The sequence below is a fragment of the Bombina bombina genome, chromosome 1 (assembly GCF_027579735.1).
Source record: "Bombina bombina isolate aBomBom1 chromosome 1, aBomBom1.pri, whole genome shotgun sequence".
Taxonomy (NCBI): domain Eukaryota; kingdom Metazoa; phylum Chordata; class Amphibia; order Anura; family Bombinatoridae; genus Bombina; species Bombina bombina.
The window spans coordinates 172,299,543-172,315,150 of record NC_069499.1 but is presented as its reverse complement, the minus strand read 5'-3'; the positions used below and the strand labels follow the sequence as shown (position 1 = coordinate 172,315,150).

Sequence of the window (15,608 nt, the reverse complement as noted above, 5' to 3'; positions counted from 1 at the left end):
CTATTAGTTGCATTGTAGCTAGTTTAGGGTTTATTTTATAGTTAAGTATTTAGTTTTAAATAGGATTAATTTATTTAATTGTAGTAATTTTATTTTATTACGATTTCTTTATTATCTTCTATGTAAAGGTTTCATTGTCCAATGGATAAACAATGTATTGTATGCAAAATTTCCCAAATTGACACAAAATGTATATTATGTTCATGTTCTTTTCTTGTATTGCCTCAATAAAAATCTTTGATTAAAAAAAAAAAAAGATGCAAGGGGCTGTCAGGAGTCCAGAAACTCATTGACCTTTTATACACACACACTAATTACAAGCAAACAGATAACAGGTGAGGATGGTTACCTTTAATAGGGTTTGTAAACTTGTGATCATGGTCATTTGGTTAGTTTCTGTTGTCATTATGATTTAAAAAGAGTAAACACAGTTGATTGATAATAAATGGCTTCAGCAAAACACTAACCATGAGTGAAAGAAAAGTTTTTGTGTTATTATTCATTTTCACTGAAAAATGGCCAAGAAATAATAAATTCTGCCAGGGTATGTAAACTTATGAGCACAACTGTATATATATATATATATATATATATATATATATATATATATATATATATATATATATATATATATATGTGTGTGCATTGGAGCCCTTTGCAGTCAAGTAGATAAAAAAAACATGTAAAAACATAGTTATGCATTATTAACAAACAGCTTGGTTATGAGTTTTTGTCGGTAAGGCTTGCGGCGCTAACAAGCAGTTTCAGCTCACCGCTCACCTACAGACAACGCTGGTATTACGGTTTTTTTTCAACCCGGCGTTAGCCGCAAAAAAGTGAGCGTCGCCGCTACTATATTAAATTTTATATTAAATTTATTAACTCCTAAACCTAAGTCTAAACCTAAGTCTAACACCCCCCTAACTTAAATATAATTTAAATAAATCTAAATAAAATAACTACAAATAACTACAAATAAATAAATTATTCCTATTTAAAACTAAATACTTACCTATAAAATAAACCATAAGATAGCTACAATATAACTAATAGTTACATTGTAGCTAGCTTAGGGTTTATATTTATTTTACAGGCAACTTTGTATTTATTTTAACTAGGTACAATAGTTATTAGTAATTTTATTATTAGTTATTTTATTATCAGCTCTTTTACCTGTAAAAAAAAAATGCAATACCCCCCCAACATTAAAACCCACCACCCACACACCCAACCACTCTCTCAAACCCACCCAATCCCCCCTTAAAAAAACCTAACACTACCCCCTTGAAGATCACCCTACCTTGAGATGTCTTCACCCAGCCGGGCACAAGTGGACCTCCAGAGGGGCAGAAGTCTTCATCCGATCTGGGCAGAAGAGGTCCTCCAAGCGGCAGAAGTCTTCATCCAGACGGCATCTTCTATCTTCATCCATCCGGAGCGGAGCGGGTCCATCTTCAATCCAGCCGACGCGGAAAATCCTCTTCAAACGAAGTCCAAGCGAAGAATGAAGATTCCTTTAAATGACTTCCCTTGAATTCCGATTGGCTGATAGGATTCTATCAGCCAATCGGAATTAAGGTAGGAAAAATCCTATTGGCTGATCCAATTAGCCAATAGGATTGAAGTTCAATCCTATTGGCTGATCCAATCAGCCAATAGGATTGAGCTCGCATTCTATTGGCTGTTCCAATCAGCAAATAGAATGCAACCTCAATCCTATTGGCTGATTGCATCAGCCAATAGGATTTTTCCTACCCTAATTCCGATTGGCTGATAGAATCCTATCCGCCAATTGGAATTCAAGGGACGCCATCTTGGATGACATCATTTAAAGGAACCTTCATTCTTCGCTTGGACTTCATTTGAAGAGGATGCTCCGCGTCGGCTGGATTGAAGATGGACCCGCTCCGCTCCGGATGGATGAAGATAGAAGATGCCGTCTGTATGAAGACTACTGCCACATGGAGGACCTCTTCTGCCCGGATCGGATGAAGACTTCTGCCCCTCTGGAGGTCCACTTGTGCGTGGCTGGGTGAAGACGTCTCAAGGTAGTGTGATCTTAAAGGGGGTAGCGTTAGGTTTTTGTAAGGGGGGATTGGGTGGGTTTTAGAGTAGGGTTGGGTGTGTGGGTGGTGGGTTTTAATGTTGGGGGGTATTGTATTTTTTTTTTACAGGTAATAGAGCTGATTACTTTGGGGAAATGCCCCGCAAAAGGCCCTTTTAAGGGCTATTTGTAATTTAGTATAGGGTAGGGAATTGTTTTATTTGGGGGGGCTTTTTTATTTTATTAGGGGGATTAGAGTAGGTGTAATTAGTTTAAAATTCTTGTAATTATTTTTTTATTTTCTGTAATTTAGTGTTTGTTTATTTTCATATTTTAACTAGGTAGCTATTAAATAATTAATAACTATTTAATAACTATTGTACCTAGTTAAAATAAATACAAAGTTGCCTGTAAAATAAATATAAACCCTAAGCTAGCTACAATGTAACTATTAGTTGCATTGTAGCTAGTTTAGGGTTTATTTTATAGTTAAGTATTTAGTTTTAAATAGGATTAATTTATTTAATTGTAGTAATTTTATTTTGTTGTATTTAAATTATATTTAAGCTAGAGGGGGTAGACTTAGGGTTAGACTTAGGTTTAGCGGTTAATAAATGTAATATAGTAGCGGCGACGTTTGGGGCGGCAGATTAGGGGTTAATAAATGTAGATAGGTGTCGGCGATGTTAGGTATGGCAGATTAGGGGTTAATAAAATGTAACTAGTGTTTGCGAGGCGGGAGTGCGGCGGTTTAGGGGTTAATATATTTATTACAGTGGCGGCGATGTCCGGTCGGCAGATTAGGGGTTTAAAACTTTTAAAGTGTTTGTGATGTGGGGGGGGGGGGCTTGGTTTAGGGGTTAATAGGTAGTGTATGGGTGTTAGTGTACTTTGTAGCACTTTAGTTAAGAGTTTTATGTTATGGCATTAGCCCATAAAACTTTTAACTACTGACTTTTAAATGCGGTAGAAGTCTTGACAGGAGAGGGTCTACCGCTCACTTCTTCCAAGACTCATAATACCGGCGTTAGGAAAATCCCTTTGAAAAGATAGGATATGCAATTGACATAAGGGGATTTGCGGTAAGCTCGAGTCGCGGAAGAAAAGTGAGCGGTACACCTGTAACTGCCAGACTCGTAATACCAGCAGGTGTTAAAAAGCAGCGTTAGGACCTCTCAACGCTGCTTTTTAAGGCTAACGCAAGACTTGTAATCTAGCCGAAAGTGTTTAACTATGTATTTACCGTAAATCTTTCACATTCCAATGTTCTTCAAATTAAGAAATATATTTTAAGAATTTATAAATAGATAGTTTTATATGTATCTGTATCTATATACATATACTGTATATATGTATATATATATATATATATATATATATATATATATATACTGTATATATAAATATATATATATATATATATACTGTATATATAAATATATATATATATATAGGTATAAATACATATTGTACCAAAAAAAACTCTCACACACATATATATATGTGTGTATAATGTATTTAAATAGAGCATAATCTTCTATGTGAACAACATTTGAATGTGAAATATTTATTTATTGACTATGCCTGAGGAAATGGCCTTATAGCACAGAGAAACGCGTTGCATGTATAAGGGGATATTTGAATACCCTTATTCTACTCTTTGTATTTGTTTTAAAACTTTTTAAACCTTTTTAATAAATATATTATTTTTACAAAAACTAAATTTGAGTGGTAACACCTTACCTACCTGAGTTTATTGATATCCTTTTGGAGTACAATCATCAGTACTTCCCTGCACCTGGATCCTGTACATTGGGAGAACCTTAGTGGGGTGAGCTGACGCACCTATCCTAAATTTGTCAGCCTGCTTCTACCAGCACATTGGTGTGCTTGGTCAGCATTACACAAAAAATCCTAGCTGTGGGTGAGCTGTTATACCCGATAATTCTACAGCCTGCACCTACTAGCACATTGGTGTGCTCTACTAATATGTAGTGAGGTCGTAAACTGAAAATTTTCCGTTCATGAACAGCGAACGCAAATGTCCGCAACTTTTCGCGAATGGGCTAACCGGGCGAACCGCCATTGACTTCAATAGGCAGGCGAATTTTAAAACCCACAGGGACTCTTTCTGGCCACAATAGTGATGGAAAAGTTGTTTCAAGGGTACTAACACCTGGACTGTGGCATGCCGGAGGGGGATCCATGGCAAAACTCCCACGTAAAATTACATAGTTGATGCAGAGTCTGGTTTTAATCCATAAAGGGCATAAATCACCTAACATTCCTAAATTGTTTGGAATAACGTGCTTTAAAACAACAGGTATGATGTTGTATTGATCAGGTAGTGTAAGGGTTACGCCTGCTTCACAGTGACAGACCAAACTCCCCATTTAACGCACCGCAAACAACCGCAAACAGTCCATTTGCACAACCACGAGATAGATAGATTTGAAAGATAGATACATAGATTAGATAGATCAATAGATGCAATATACATTTGATAGATACGATAGATAGATAGAAAGATAGATTTGATAGATAAATAGATAGATTTGATAGATATATCATTTCCTAGACAGAGAATTACAAGACGTGTGGTCTGGGACCTATGGTAAGGTTCCCAGAGGCAGTTGCGGCGCCAGGGGACGTGTATATGGCATGGATTTTAGGAACCGGGAGATGGAAAAAGATGCTTGGTCGGTCCTCCTACTTCAAATTTGGGGCACTGCGCGTGCAATCTACTGTGCCACCAGATATGAGTGGTGTGTTAAGTAGTACTATTCTGATCAGTTTAATCCCTGTTACGCCCCCTATCAGGGGACGTGTATATGACATGGATTTTAGGAACCGGGAGATGGAAAAAGATGCTTGGTCGGTACTTCAAATTTGGGGCACTGCACGTGCAATCGTGGCCGGACTTTTAGCCGACGGACATTTGTCCGACGGACATTTGTCCGATGGACATTTGGCCGAAACACAAGTGGCTATCACAAAACAGTCCGGCCACGAGATAGATTTGATAGATAGATACATAGATTAGATAGATAGATCAATAGATGCAATATACATTTGATAGATACAATAGATAGATTTGATAGATAAATAGATAGATTTGATAGATATATAATTTCCCAGACAGAGAATTACAAGATGTGCGGTCTGTGACCCATGGTAAGGTTCCCAGAGGCAGTTGCGGTGCCAGGGGACGTATATATGGCATGGATTTTAGGAACCGGGAGATGGAAAAAGATGCTTGGTCGGTCCTCCTACTTCAAATTTGGGGCACTGCGCGTGCAATCTATTGTGCCACCAGATATGAGTGGTGTGTTAAGTAGTACTATTCTGATCAGTTTAATCCCTGTTACGCCCCCTATGAGGGGACGTGTATATGGCATGGATTTTAGGAACCGGGAGATGGAAAAAGATGCTTGGTCGGTACTCCTACTTCAAATTTGGGGCTCTGCGCGTGCAATCGTGGCCGGACTTTTAGCTGATGGACATTTGGCCGACGGACATTTGGCCGATGGACATTTGGCCGAAACACAAGTGGCTGTCACAAAACAGTCCGGCCACGAGATAGATAGATTAGATAGATACATAGATTAGATAGATAGATCAATAGATGCAATATACATTTGATAGATACGATAGATAGATAGATTTGATAGATAAATAGATAGATTTGCTAGATATATAATTTTCCAGACAGAGAATTACAAGACGTGCGGTCTGGGACCCATGGTAAGGTTCCCAGAGGCAGTTGCGGCACCAGGGGACGTGTATATGGCATGGATTTTAGGAACTGGGAGATGGAAAAAGATGCTTGGTCGGTCCTCCTACTTCAAATTTGGGGCACTGCGCGTGCAATCTATTGTGCCACCAGATATGAGTGGTGTGTTAAGTAGTACTATTCTGATCAGTTTAATCCCTGTTACGCCCCCTTTCAGAGGATGTGTATATGGCATGGATTTTAGGAACCGGGAGATGGAAAAAGATGCTTGGTCGGTCCTCCTACTTCAAATTTGGGGCACTGCACGTGCAATCTATTGTGCCACCAGATATGAGTGGTGTGTTAAGTAGTACTATTCTGATCAGTTTAATACCTGTTACGCCCCCTATCAGGGGACGTGTATATGGCATGGATTTTAGGAACCGGGAGATGGAAAAAGATGCTTGGTCAGTCCTCCTACTTCAAATTTGGGGCACTGCGTGTGCAATCGTGGACGGACTTTTAGCCGATGGACATTTGGCCAATGGACATTTGGCCGAAACACAAGTGGCTGTCACAAAACAGTCCGGCCATGAGATAGATACATTTGATAGATAGATACATAGATTAGATAGATAGATCAATAGATGCAATATACATTTGATAGATACGATAGCTAGATAGATTTGATAGATAAATAGATAGATTTGATAGATATATAATTTCCCAGACAGAGAATTACAAGACGTACGGTCTGGGACCCATGGTAAGGTTCCCAGAGGCAGTTGCAGCGCCAGGGGACGTGTATATGGCATGGATTTTAGGAACCGGGAGATGGAAAAAGATGCTTGGTCGGTCCTCCTACTTCAAATTTGGGGCACTGCGCGTGCAATCTAATGTGCCACCAGATAGGAGTGGTGTGTTAAGTAGTACTATTCCTATCAGTTTAATCCCTGTTACGTGCCTTTTTTTTTGGTTTGGTTTTTGAAGCCAAAGTGCAGCACCAGAGGCTAGAAAAATTTGGCATGTACACATGCCTGAAAAATTAGGTATTGTTGCAGCCGCTGCTGTAGCAGCGGCCAGAAAAATTGATGTTTGTTTCCCAGGCAGAAAGTGCCCTAAAACATTGCGGCTTGAACCCTAGTTGGTGGCGGATAAGTCACGCAAGTCATCCGGCATTAGAAGATAAAATACGGCAGCGCGTGGACCATTTTTAGCCCAAGGCAGCTCATCTCATCAGGCCTTTTTTACTCGAATGTATCGCCCAATGTCAGTCCCTTCAGGATCCATCCCTCATTCATCTTAATAAAGGTGAGGTAATCTAGACTTTTTTGACCTAGACGACTTCTCTTCTCAGTGACAATACCTTCGGCTGCACTGAAGGTCCTTTCTGACAGGACACTTGAAGCGGGGCAGGCCAGAAGTTCTATCGCAAATTGTGATAGCTCAGGCCACAGGTCAAGCCTGCACACCCAGTAGTCAAGGGGTTCATCGCTCCTCAGAGTGTCGAGATCTGCAGTTAAGGCGAGGTAGTCTGCTACCTGTCGGTCGAGTCGTTTTCTGAGGGTGGACCAAGAAGGGCTGTGGCGATGCATAGGACTGAAAAAGCTCTGCATGTCCTCCATCAACAACACGTCTGTAAAGCGTCCTGTCCTTGCCGGCGTGGTCGTGGGAGTCGGAGGATTACTTTCACCTCTTCCCCTGTTAGATTCCCGTTGTGCTGTGTTCATCACCCTTATACGCTGTGTAAAGCATACTTTTTAATTTATTTTGGAACTGCTGCATCCTTTCCGACTTGCGGTAATTCAGTTACATTTCAGGCACTTTATGCTTATACCGGGGGTCTAGTAGCATGGACACCCAGTACAGGTCGTTCTCCTTTAGCTTTTTTATACGAGGGTCCCTCAACAGGCACGACAGCATAAAAGACCCCATTTGCACAAGGTTGGATGCCGAGCTACTCATGTCCCGTTCCTCATCCTCAGTGATGTCACTGAAGGTATCTTCTTTCCCCCAGCCACGTACAACACCACGGGTACCAGATAGGTGACAACAAGCACCCTGGGATGCCTGTTGTGATTGGTCTTCCTCTTCCTACTCAAAGCCACATTCCTCCTCTGACTCCTCTTCCTCACAATCCTCTTCCAGCATTGCCGCTGGTCCAGCAAGCGATGCTGATAAGGCTGCTTCTGGTGGTGATGGTGACCACAACTCTTCCTCTTTACGCTCATCTACGGCCTGATCCAGCACTCTTTGCAGGGCATGCTCCAGGAAGAAAACAAATGGTATGATGTCGCTGATGGTGTCTTCGGTGCGACTGACTGGGTTTGTCACCTCCTCAAAAGGACGCATGAGCCTACAAGCATTGCGCATGAGCGCCCAGTAAAGTGGCAAAAAAATTCCCAGCTCCGTAGAGGCTGTCCTATCACCCCGGTCATACAAATACTCGTTAACGGCTTTTTCTTGTTGGAGCAGGCGGTCGAACATTAGGAGTGTTGAATTCCAACGTGTCGGGCTGTCGCAAATCAAGCGCCTCACTGGCATGTTGTTTTGCCGCTGGATATCTGAAAAGTGCGCCATGGCCATGTAGGAATGCCTGAAATGGCCACACACCTTCCTGGCCTGCTTCAGGACGTCCTGTAAGCCTGGGTACTTATGCATAAAGCGTTGTACGATCAGATTACACACATGTGCCATGCACAGCACATGTGTCAACTTGCCAAATTTCAATGCCACCACCAAATTACTTCCGTTGTCAGAAACCACTTTGCTGATCTCCAGTTGGTGCGGAGTCAGCCACTGATCCACCTGTGCGTTCAGGGCGGACAGGAGTGCTGGTCCGGTGTGACTCTCTGCTTTCAGGCAAGTCAACCCCAAGACGGCGTGACACTGCCGTATCCGGGATGTGGAATAGTACCTGGGGAGCTGGGGGGGTGCCGTTGATGTGGAGCAAGACGCAGCAGCAGAAGAGGACTCAGCCGAGGAGGTTATGGAAGAGGATGGAGTAGGAGGAGCAGAGGAGGTGGCAGCAGGCCTGCCTGCAAGTCGTGGCGGTGTCACCAACTCCTCTGCAGAGCCACGCATTCCATGCTGCAGGTTTACCCAATGCGCAGTGTAGGTGATGACCTGCCCTGACCATGCTTTGCAGACCAGCTATCAGTGGTCATATGGACCCTTGCCCCAACACTGTATGCCAGACATGCCATTACTTCCTTTCGCACAATCGAGTACAGGTTGGGGATTGCCTTTTGTGCAAAGAAATTTCGGCCGGGTACCTTCCACTGGGGTGTCCCAATAGCTACAAATTTTTTGAACACCTCAGACTCCACCAGCTTGTATGGTAAAAGCTGGCAGGCTAACAGTTCAGACAAGCCAGCTGTCAGATGCCAGGCAAGGGGGTGACTTTGTGACATTGGCTTCTTACGCTCAAACATGTCCTTGACAGACACCTGACTGTGGGCAGATGAGCAGGAACTGCTCCGGAAGAGAGACGGAGTGGCGGATGGTTGAGAGGGGGCAAGGAGGACAGCAGTGGTTGATGTGGCTGAAGATGCTGGACCAGGAGGAGGATGGCGGCTTTGAGTTTGTGTGCTGCTTCTACTCATGTGTTGATCCCATAGGCGTTTGTGATGTGCGATCATGTGCCTTCGCAAAGCAGTTGTACCTAGGTGGGTGTTGGACTTCCCACGACTCAGTTTCTTTTGGCACAGGTTGCAAATGACATCGCTGTTGTCAGAGGCAGACACACAAAAAAAATGCCACACTGCTGAGCTCTGCGATGACGGCATTCTGGTGGTGGCAACAGCATGCGTTGATTGGCGTGCTGTCTGGCTGACTCCGGGTGCCGATGCATGCTGTCTGACTGTGCCACTAGCTCCTTGCGACGACCTCCCCCTGCTTCCAACTCGTCTCCTCCTCCTCTCTGTCTCCCCATCTGAACTTTCCCCCTGTTCTTCTTCTCTTCTAGCGGGCACCCACGTGACATCCACGGACGCATCGTCATCATCAACCGCTTCAATTGTATCTGACAAATCAACAAAGGAAGCAGCAGCGGGTACAACATCATCATCATCACACCGTATGTCCATGTCTGTAATGCTGCCTGACTGAGACATATCACTGTTATCTACATCCTCTGTCAATGATGGTTGCGCATCATCCATTTCTTCCAACTGCTGTGTAAATAACTCCTCTGACAGATCAATTGAAGCGGCTGTGGTGCTAGTGTTGGTGGTGGCGGCAGGCGGGCGAGTGGTAACTTGAGAGGTGCCCGAAGATAAGCTGGAGGAGGATGGTGCATCACGGTTCGGAGCGGAAGCTATAGAAGCTTGGGTGTCCTGTGTTAAAAAGTGAACTATGTCCTCCTCAGAACTTTTCGAGTTCATGGTACGTGGCCTCTGAACACTGGGCATTATTCTATGGCCAAAGGGAATCATAGCACCACGACCACCACGGCACTTGTGGGTGGCCTGCCTCTGCCTGTCATTTTTTTAAAAATGTACACTTACACTACTATTAAACAAGATATGAGTGGTGGCACTGGGCAAGTAGGCACAGTATAGGCTGTGAGCCTGACACAAAAAAGCAGACTGATGTTTCACAGTCCAAAAAGTTTTTTTTTGTTTTTAAATGTACGCTTACACCACTATTAAACAAGATATGAGTGGTGGCACTGGGCAAGTGGGCACAGTATACGCTGTGAGCCTGACACAAAAAAGCAGACTGATGTTTCACAGTCCAAAAAGTTTTTATTTTTTTAAATGTACACTTACACTACTTTTAAACAAGATATGAGTGGTGGCACTGGGCAAGTAGGCCCAGTATAAGCTGTGAGCCTGACACAAAAAAGCAGACTGATGTTTCACATTCCAAAAAGTTTTTTTTGTTTTTAAATGTACACTTACACTACTATTAAACAAGATATGAGTGGTGGCACTGAGCAATTGGGCACAGTATACGCTGTAAGCCTGATACAAAAAAGCAGACTGATGTTTCACAGTCCAAAAAGTTTTTTATTTTTTTAAATGTACACTTACACTACTATTAAACAAGATATGAGTGGTGGCACTGGGCAAGTGGGCCCAGTTTAAGCTGTGAGCCTGACACAAAAAAAGCAGACTGATGTTTCACAGTCCAAAAAGTTTTTTTGGTTTTTAAATATACACTTACACTATTATTAAACAAGATATGAGTGGTGGCACTGGGCAAGTGGGCCCAGTATACGCTGTGATTCTGGCACAAAAAAGCAGACTGATGTTTCACAGTCCAAAAAGTTTTTATTTTTTTAAATTTACACTACTGTTACACCAGATATGAGTGGTGGCACTGGGCAAGTGGGCCTGGCACACACGCTGGCAGGCAGGCAACTGCAATTAGATTACACAAGCAGACTGATGTTTCACAGTCAAAAATTTTTTTTTTTTTTAAATTTACACTACTGTTACAACAGATATGAGTGGTGACACTGGGCAAGTGGGCCTGGCACACACGCTGGCAGGCAGGCAACTGCAATTAGATTACACTAGCAGACTGATGTTTCGCAGTCAAAATTTTTTTTTTAAATTACACTACTGTTACACCAGATATGAGTGGTGGCACTGGGCAAGTGGGCCTGGAACACACGCTGGCAGGCAGGCAACTGCAATTAGATTTCACAAGCAGACTGATGTTTCACAGTCAAAAAAGTTTTTTTTTTTTAAATTTACACTACTGTTACAACAGATATGAGTGGTGGCACTGGGCAAGTGGGCCTGGCACACACTCTGGCAGGCAGGCAACTGCAATTAAATTAAACAAGCAGACTGATGTTTCACAGTCAAAAGTTTTTTTTTTTTTTAAATTTACACTACTGTTACACCAGATATGAGTGGTGCACTGGGCAAGTGGGCCTGGCACACACGCTGGCAGGCAACTGCAATTAGATTACACAAGCAGACTGATGTTTCACAGTCAAAAAAGTTTTTTTTTTTTTAAATTTACACTACTGTTACAACAGATATGAGTGGTGGCACTGGGCAAGTGGGCACAGTATACGCTGTGAGCCTGGCACACATGCTGGCAGGCAGGCAACTGCAATTAGATTACACTAGCAGATTGATGTTTCACAGTCCAAAAAGTTTTTTTTTTTTAAATTTACACTACTGTTACACCAGATATGAGTGGTGGCACTGGGCAAGTGGGCCTGGCACCCACGCTGGCAGGCAGGCAACTGCAATTAGATTACACTAGCAGACTGATGTTTCACAGTCAAAAAAGTTTTTTTTTTTTAAAATTTACACTACTGTTACACCAGATATGAGTGGTGGCACTGGGCAAGTGGCTTGGCAGGCAAGCAACTGCAATTAGATTACACAGGAAAAAAATAATAAAAATAAATAAATGATGTTCTAGCCCTAAAAAGGGCTTTTTGCGGTGCTGTCCTTATAGCAGAGATCAGATGAGTCCTTCAGGACTGTAGTGGACACTGAATACACTAGCCTAGCTATCAATTTCCCTATAAAATCACCAGCAGCTACACTGTCCCTCCTCTCACTAACAATGCAGCTTCCGAATGAATCTAAAATGGCTGCTGTCCAGGAGCTGGGAGGGTCTAGGAGGGAGTGTCTGCTGCTGATTGGCTGGAATGTGTCTGCAGACTGTGAGATACAGGGTCAAAGTTTACTCAATGATGACGAATAGGGGGCGGATCGAACACGAACATGCTATGTTTGCCGGGAACTATTCGCCAGCGAACAATTCGCGACATCACTACTAATATGTGAGTACCCATTTGGCTCATATTATATTTGTTCATATATGCATTTGATGATCCTACACATGAGGCGCCCCTCTTTTCTTTTCTATATTCTACAGTTTAAATCCGTATAGTCGGTGAGGAGGAGGCAGCCAGCATACGTTAACCTAATTCTAAGGACTTTCCTTTACCCTATAAGTGCATTGAGTTTACTTTGGGACATTTGTTTATGTTTCAAATTTTGTATGTATAATCATTATAGTCACGCTTATATTGTATATTAGACTCAATATATTGATAACAGTGAATTACTAGCATCCCTAGTCACCCAAAAGCGCCCCCTTAGTTTGTATTATATTATTTATATCTCATGTAGGGTTAGCGCATTTGAAAAAATGAGACTTTTTGGGTGGGTTTTTTTCCATGCCTTTTGTCTTCTGTGGGGGAATAAGTTAAAGCGGTCTTGATATTCGAACTTCAACTTTAAACATGAGTGTCTTGTTTAAAGTGAATGTAAACTTTAATGAATTAAAGGCCAGTATCAAAAATAATCTTAAAAACAAAGATGCTTATTTTTAAAAATACCTTTGTGTTATAGGAAACATAATGCTGATCCTCCGCCTGCAGTTCCTGCTTTCTTTAGCAGAACAATGACGAATACAGCTTCCTTCAATCATTGCATTGCCCCAGGAGCTGGATGCCAAAGGTTGGAGGAAGCCGGATTATTATTTGATACTGTCCTTTAATTCATTAAAGTTTACATTCACTTTAAACATGACACTCTCACACTCTCAACATTGCAACAAGTAGGGTGGAGAAAATAAGGGAGTCTATAGAAATTGTAAAATTATACAGTTTTTACTAAAATAAACAAACTTTATTTTACAATTTGATACAGTTTGGTACAAAATTCTTTAAACAAATAATCTTCATTCACACAATCTAGCCTAATACATTCTACTAAACAAATCTGTGAATTCTATTTCTCATTAAAGGCACAGTGGTTAAATGCTGTAAAAAATAAGGGAGAAACATATAATAGGATCAGATAAATAAGGGAGCCTGGGAGAAATGTTAAATTGTTTAGACAAGTAAGGAAGATTCCTGGAAATAAGGGAAGGTTGGCAGCCTTATCCACAAATTCAAGACAAACAGCAACAGTACTAACATTAAAAGTGGCCAAACACTACTTTTATTGGGGTGCAACATTCATAAACAGCAACGTTTCAGGCTCTAACAAAGCCTTAATCATGCTTGTTAGAGCCCAAAATGTTGCTGTTTATGAACGTTACACCCCAATAAAAAAACAGTTTGTCCACTGCTGTTGCTGTTTGTCTTGAATTTGGAGAATCTGGGGTTCAGCGGATGCCTCATTAGTAACAAGCATACTAATAGAGTATATGGCACATTCCAATTGTTTAGATTTTGTTGTGCAAAATATCTGTATTCCATTAAAGGGACACTGAACCCACATTTTTTTCTTTCATGATTCAGATAGAGCATGCAATTTTAAGCAACTTTCTAATTTACTTCTATTATCAATTTTTCTTCGTTCTCTTGCTATCTTTATTTGAAAAAGAAGGCATCTAGGCTAAGGAACCAGCTAATTTCTGGTTCAGACCATGGACAGCACTTGTTTATTGGTGCTGTCCAATCAGCAAGGACAACCCAGGTTGTTCACCAAAAATGGGCCGGCACCTAAACTTACATTCTTGCTTTTCAAATAAACATACCAAGAGAATGAAGAAAATTTGATAATTGGAGTAAATTAGAAAGTTGCTTAAAATTGCATGCTCTATCTGAATCACGAAAGAAAAAATTTGGGTTCAGTGTCCCTTTAACTTTTCTTCAGTTTTATTTTTCAATTGATGTTTGAATGAGTCGAGTTTTCCAAATTAAATATGTGTTATATTCTAAACTTCTATGTAAATACACATGTAACCTGTTATCATTTCTTCAATCTCTTCATTTATTTGAAAGAAATAACCAAATTCTACAGTACATAGTTATATACACTACAAGCCACAATGCACAACATGACGATATGAATATAGGCGATTGTATTAAATGATAATAACAAACTATAGTACTTTCTGAAATAATCAAACAAAAATATGTAGACATGTATATACATGGATATTTCTTACCAATGGAAGGGTAAAATGGTGTCAATGGATCACCATCAGTATTCAGTACTGTTCCTCTCTGAGCACCAGTACCTGGTAACCACCAGTCATCAGGGAAAACACGATTAAGGTCACCAGCAACATAATCTGCAGGATCAGAATACAGAATGATCCCGGCACAGCCAAAGGTCTGGGCATTCTTCACCTATAAGAACAGAGTAGAATACAGTCTTTGAAACATTGAACCTTTTCTCTAAATTTTATTTTTCATTGTAAAATGATCTTACCTTGTCTCCTCTGAATATTGATCCATATCTGGCAATAGCTATAGTACCATTTAGATCCATTGATAAATCCCTTGTTAGATAATGGAAATCCTCCACTGAAGCATAGTTAACATACACAAGATCACCCTGTGGGAGCAATAAAAGAGTCAAGTAGACAATGGTATATGTGTCTTAACCTAAAGTTACTCAAAATCACTTATTTTTAGCATTACAAATGCATTATACCTCTCTACAAGTTCACAGGACAGGGACATTTCATCTCCAGTCATTCCTACTGAAGTAGTTTTTCAAATCTGTTCATTAACATGACAATTATATTTCTTTTTTTGTAACTTTTCTGAGGTTTTTTGTTGACACTCTTATTTGATGATATGTTACAGCCCCTAGATGTATAATGTCTTAAAGGGACAGTCTACTCCAGAATTTTTTTTTTTTTTTTAAATCTTTTTATTGAGAGAGCGGCATACATGTAAATACAAACAAATATCTCCATGTTACAGTATAAAGTCAGTTGAGTGTTCTATACATAGTAAGACAGTGCAATAGTATATTTACAGTGTGGGACCTTCTCGACCCTTCTTTCTCAACATATCTTGATTATAATCAAAAATTCCATATTACAATCCAAATAAACTTTCAACATGATAAAAAAGGTTCACATGGATACAGCTCTCAAACTTTTCTCTTTTCTTCCCATTCCCCCCCA

At 40.9% G+C, this 15,608-nt stretch overlaps 1 protein-coding gene across 1 annotated transcript in view; it reads right to left on the bottom strand.

The window, feature by feature from the left end:
- LOC128636604 (glutamate carboxypeptidase 2-like) overlaps positions 1-15,608 on the bottom strand; it is a 345,394-nt gene that overhangs the window by 281,158 nt on the left and 48,628 nt on the right. Inside the window, exons 4-5 of the mRNA XM_053689599.1 lie at positions 14,903-15,028; positions 14,637-14,820 (exon numbers count right to left, since the gene is read on the bottom strand). Coding sequence (XP_053545574.1) covers positions 14,637-14,820; positions 14,903-15,028 — 310 coding nt within the window. The remainder of the gene's footprint in view (positions 1-14,636; positions 14,821-14,902; positions 15,029-15,608) is intronic.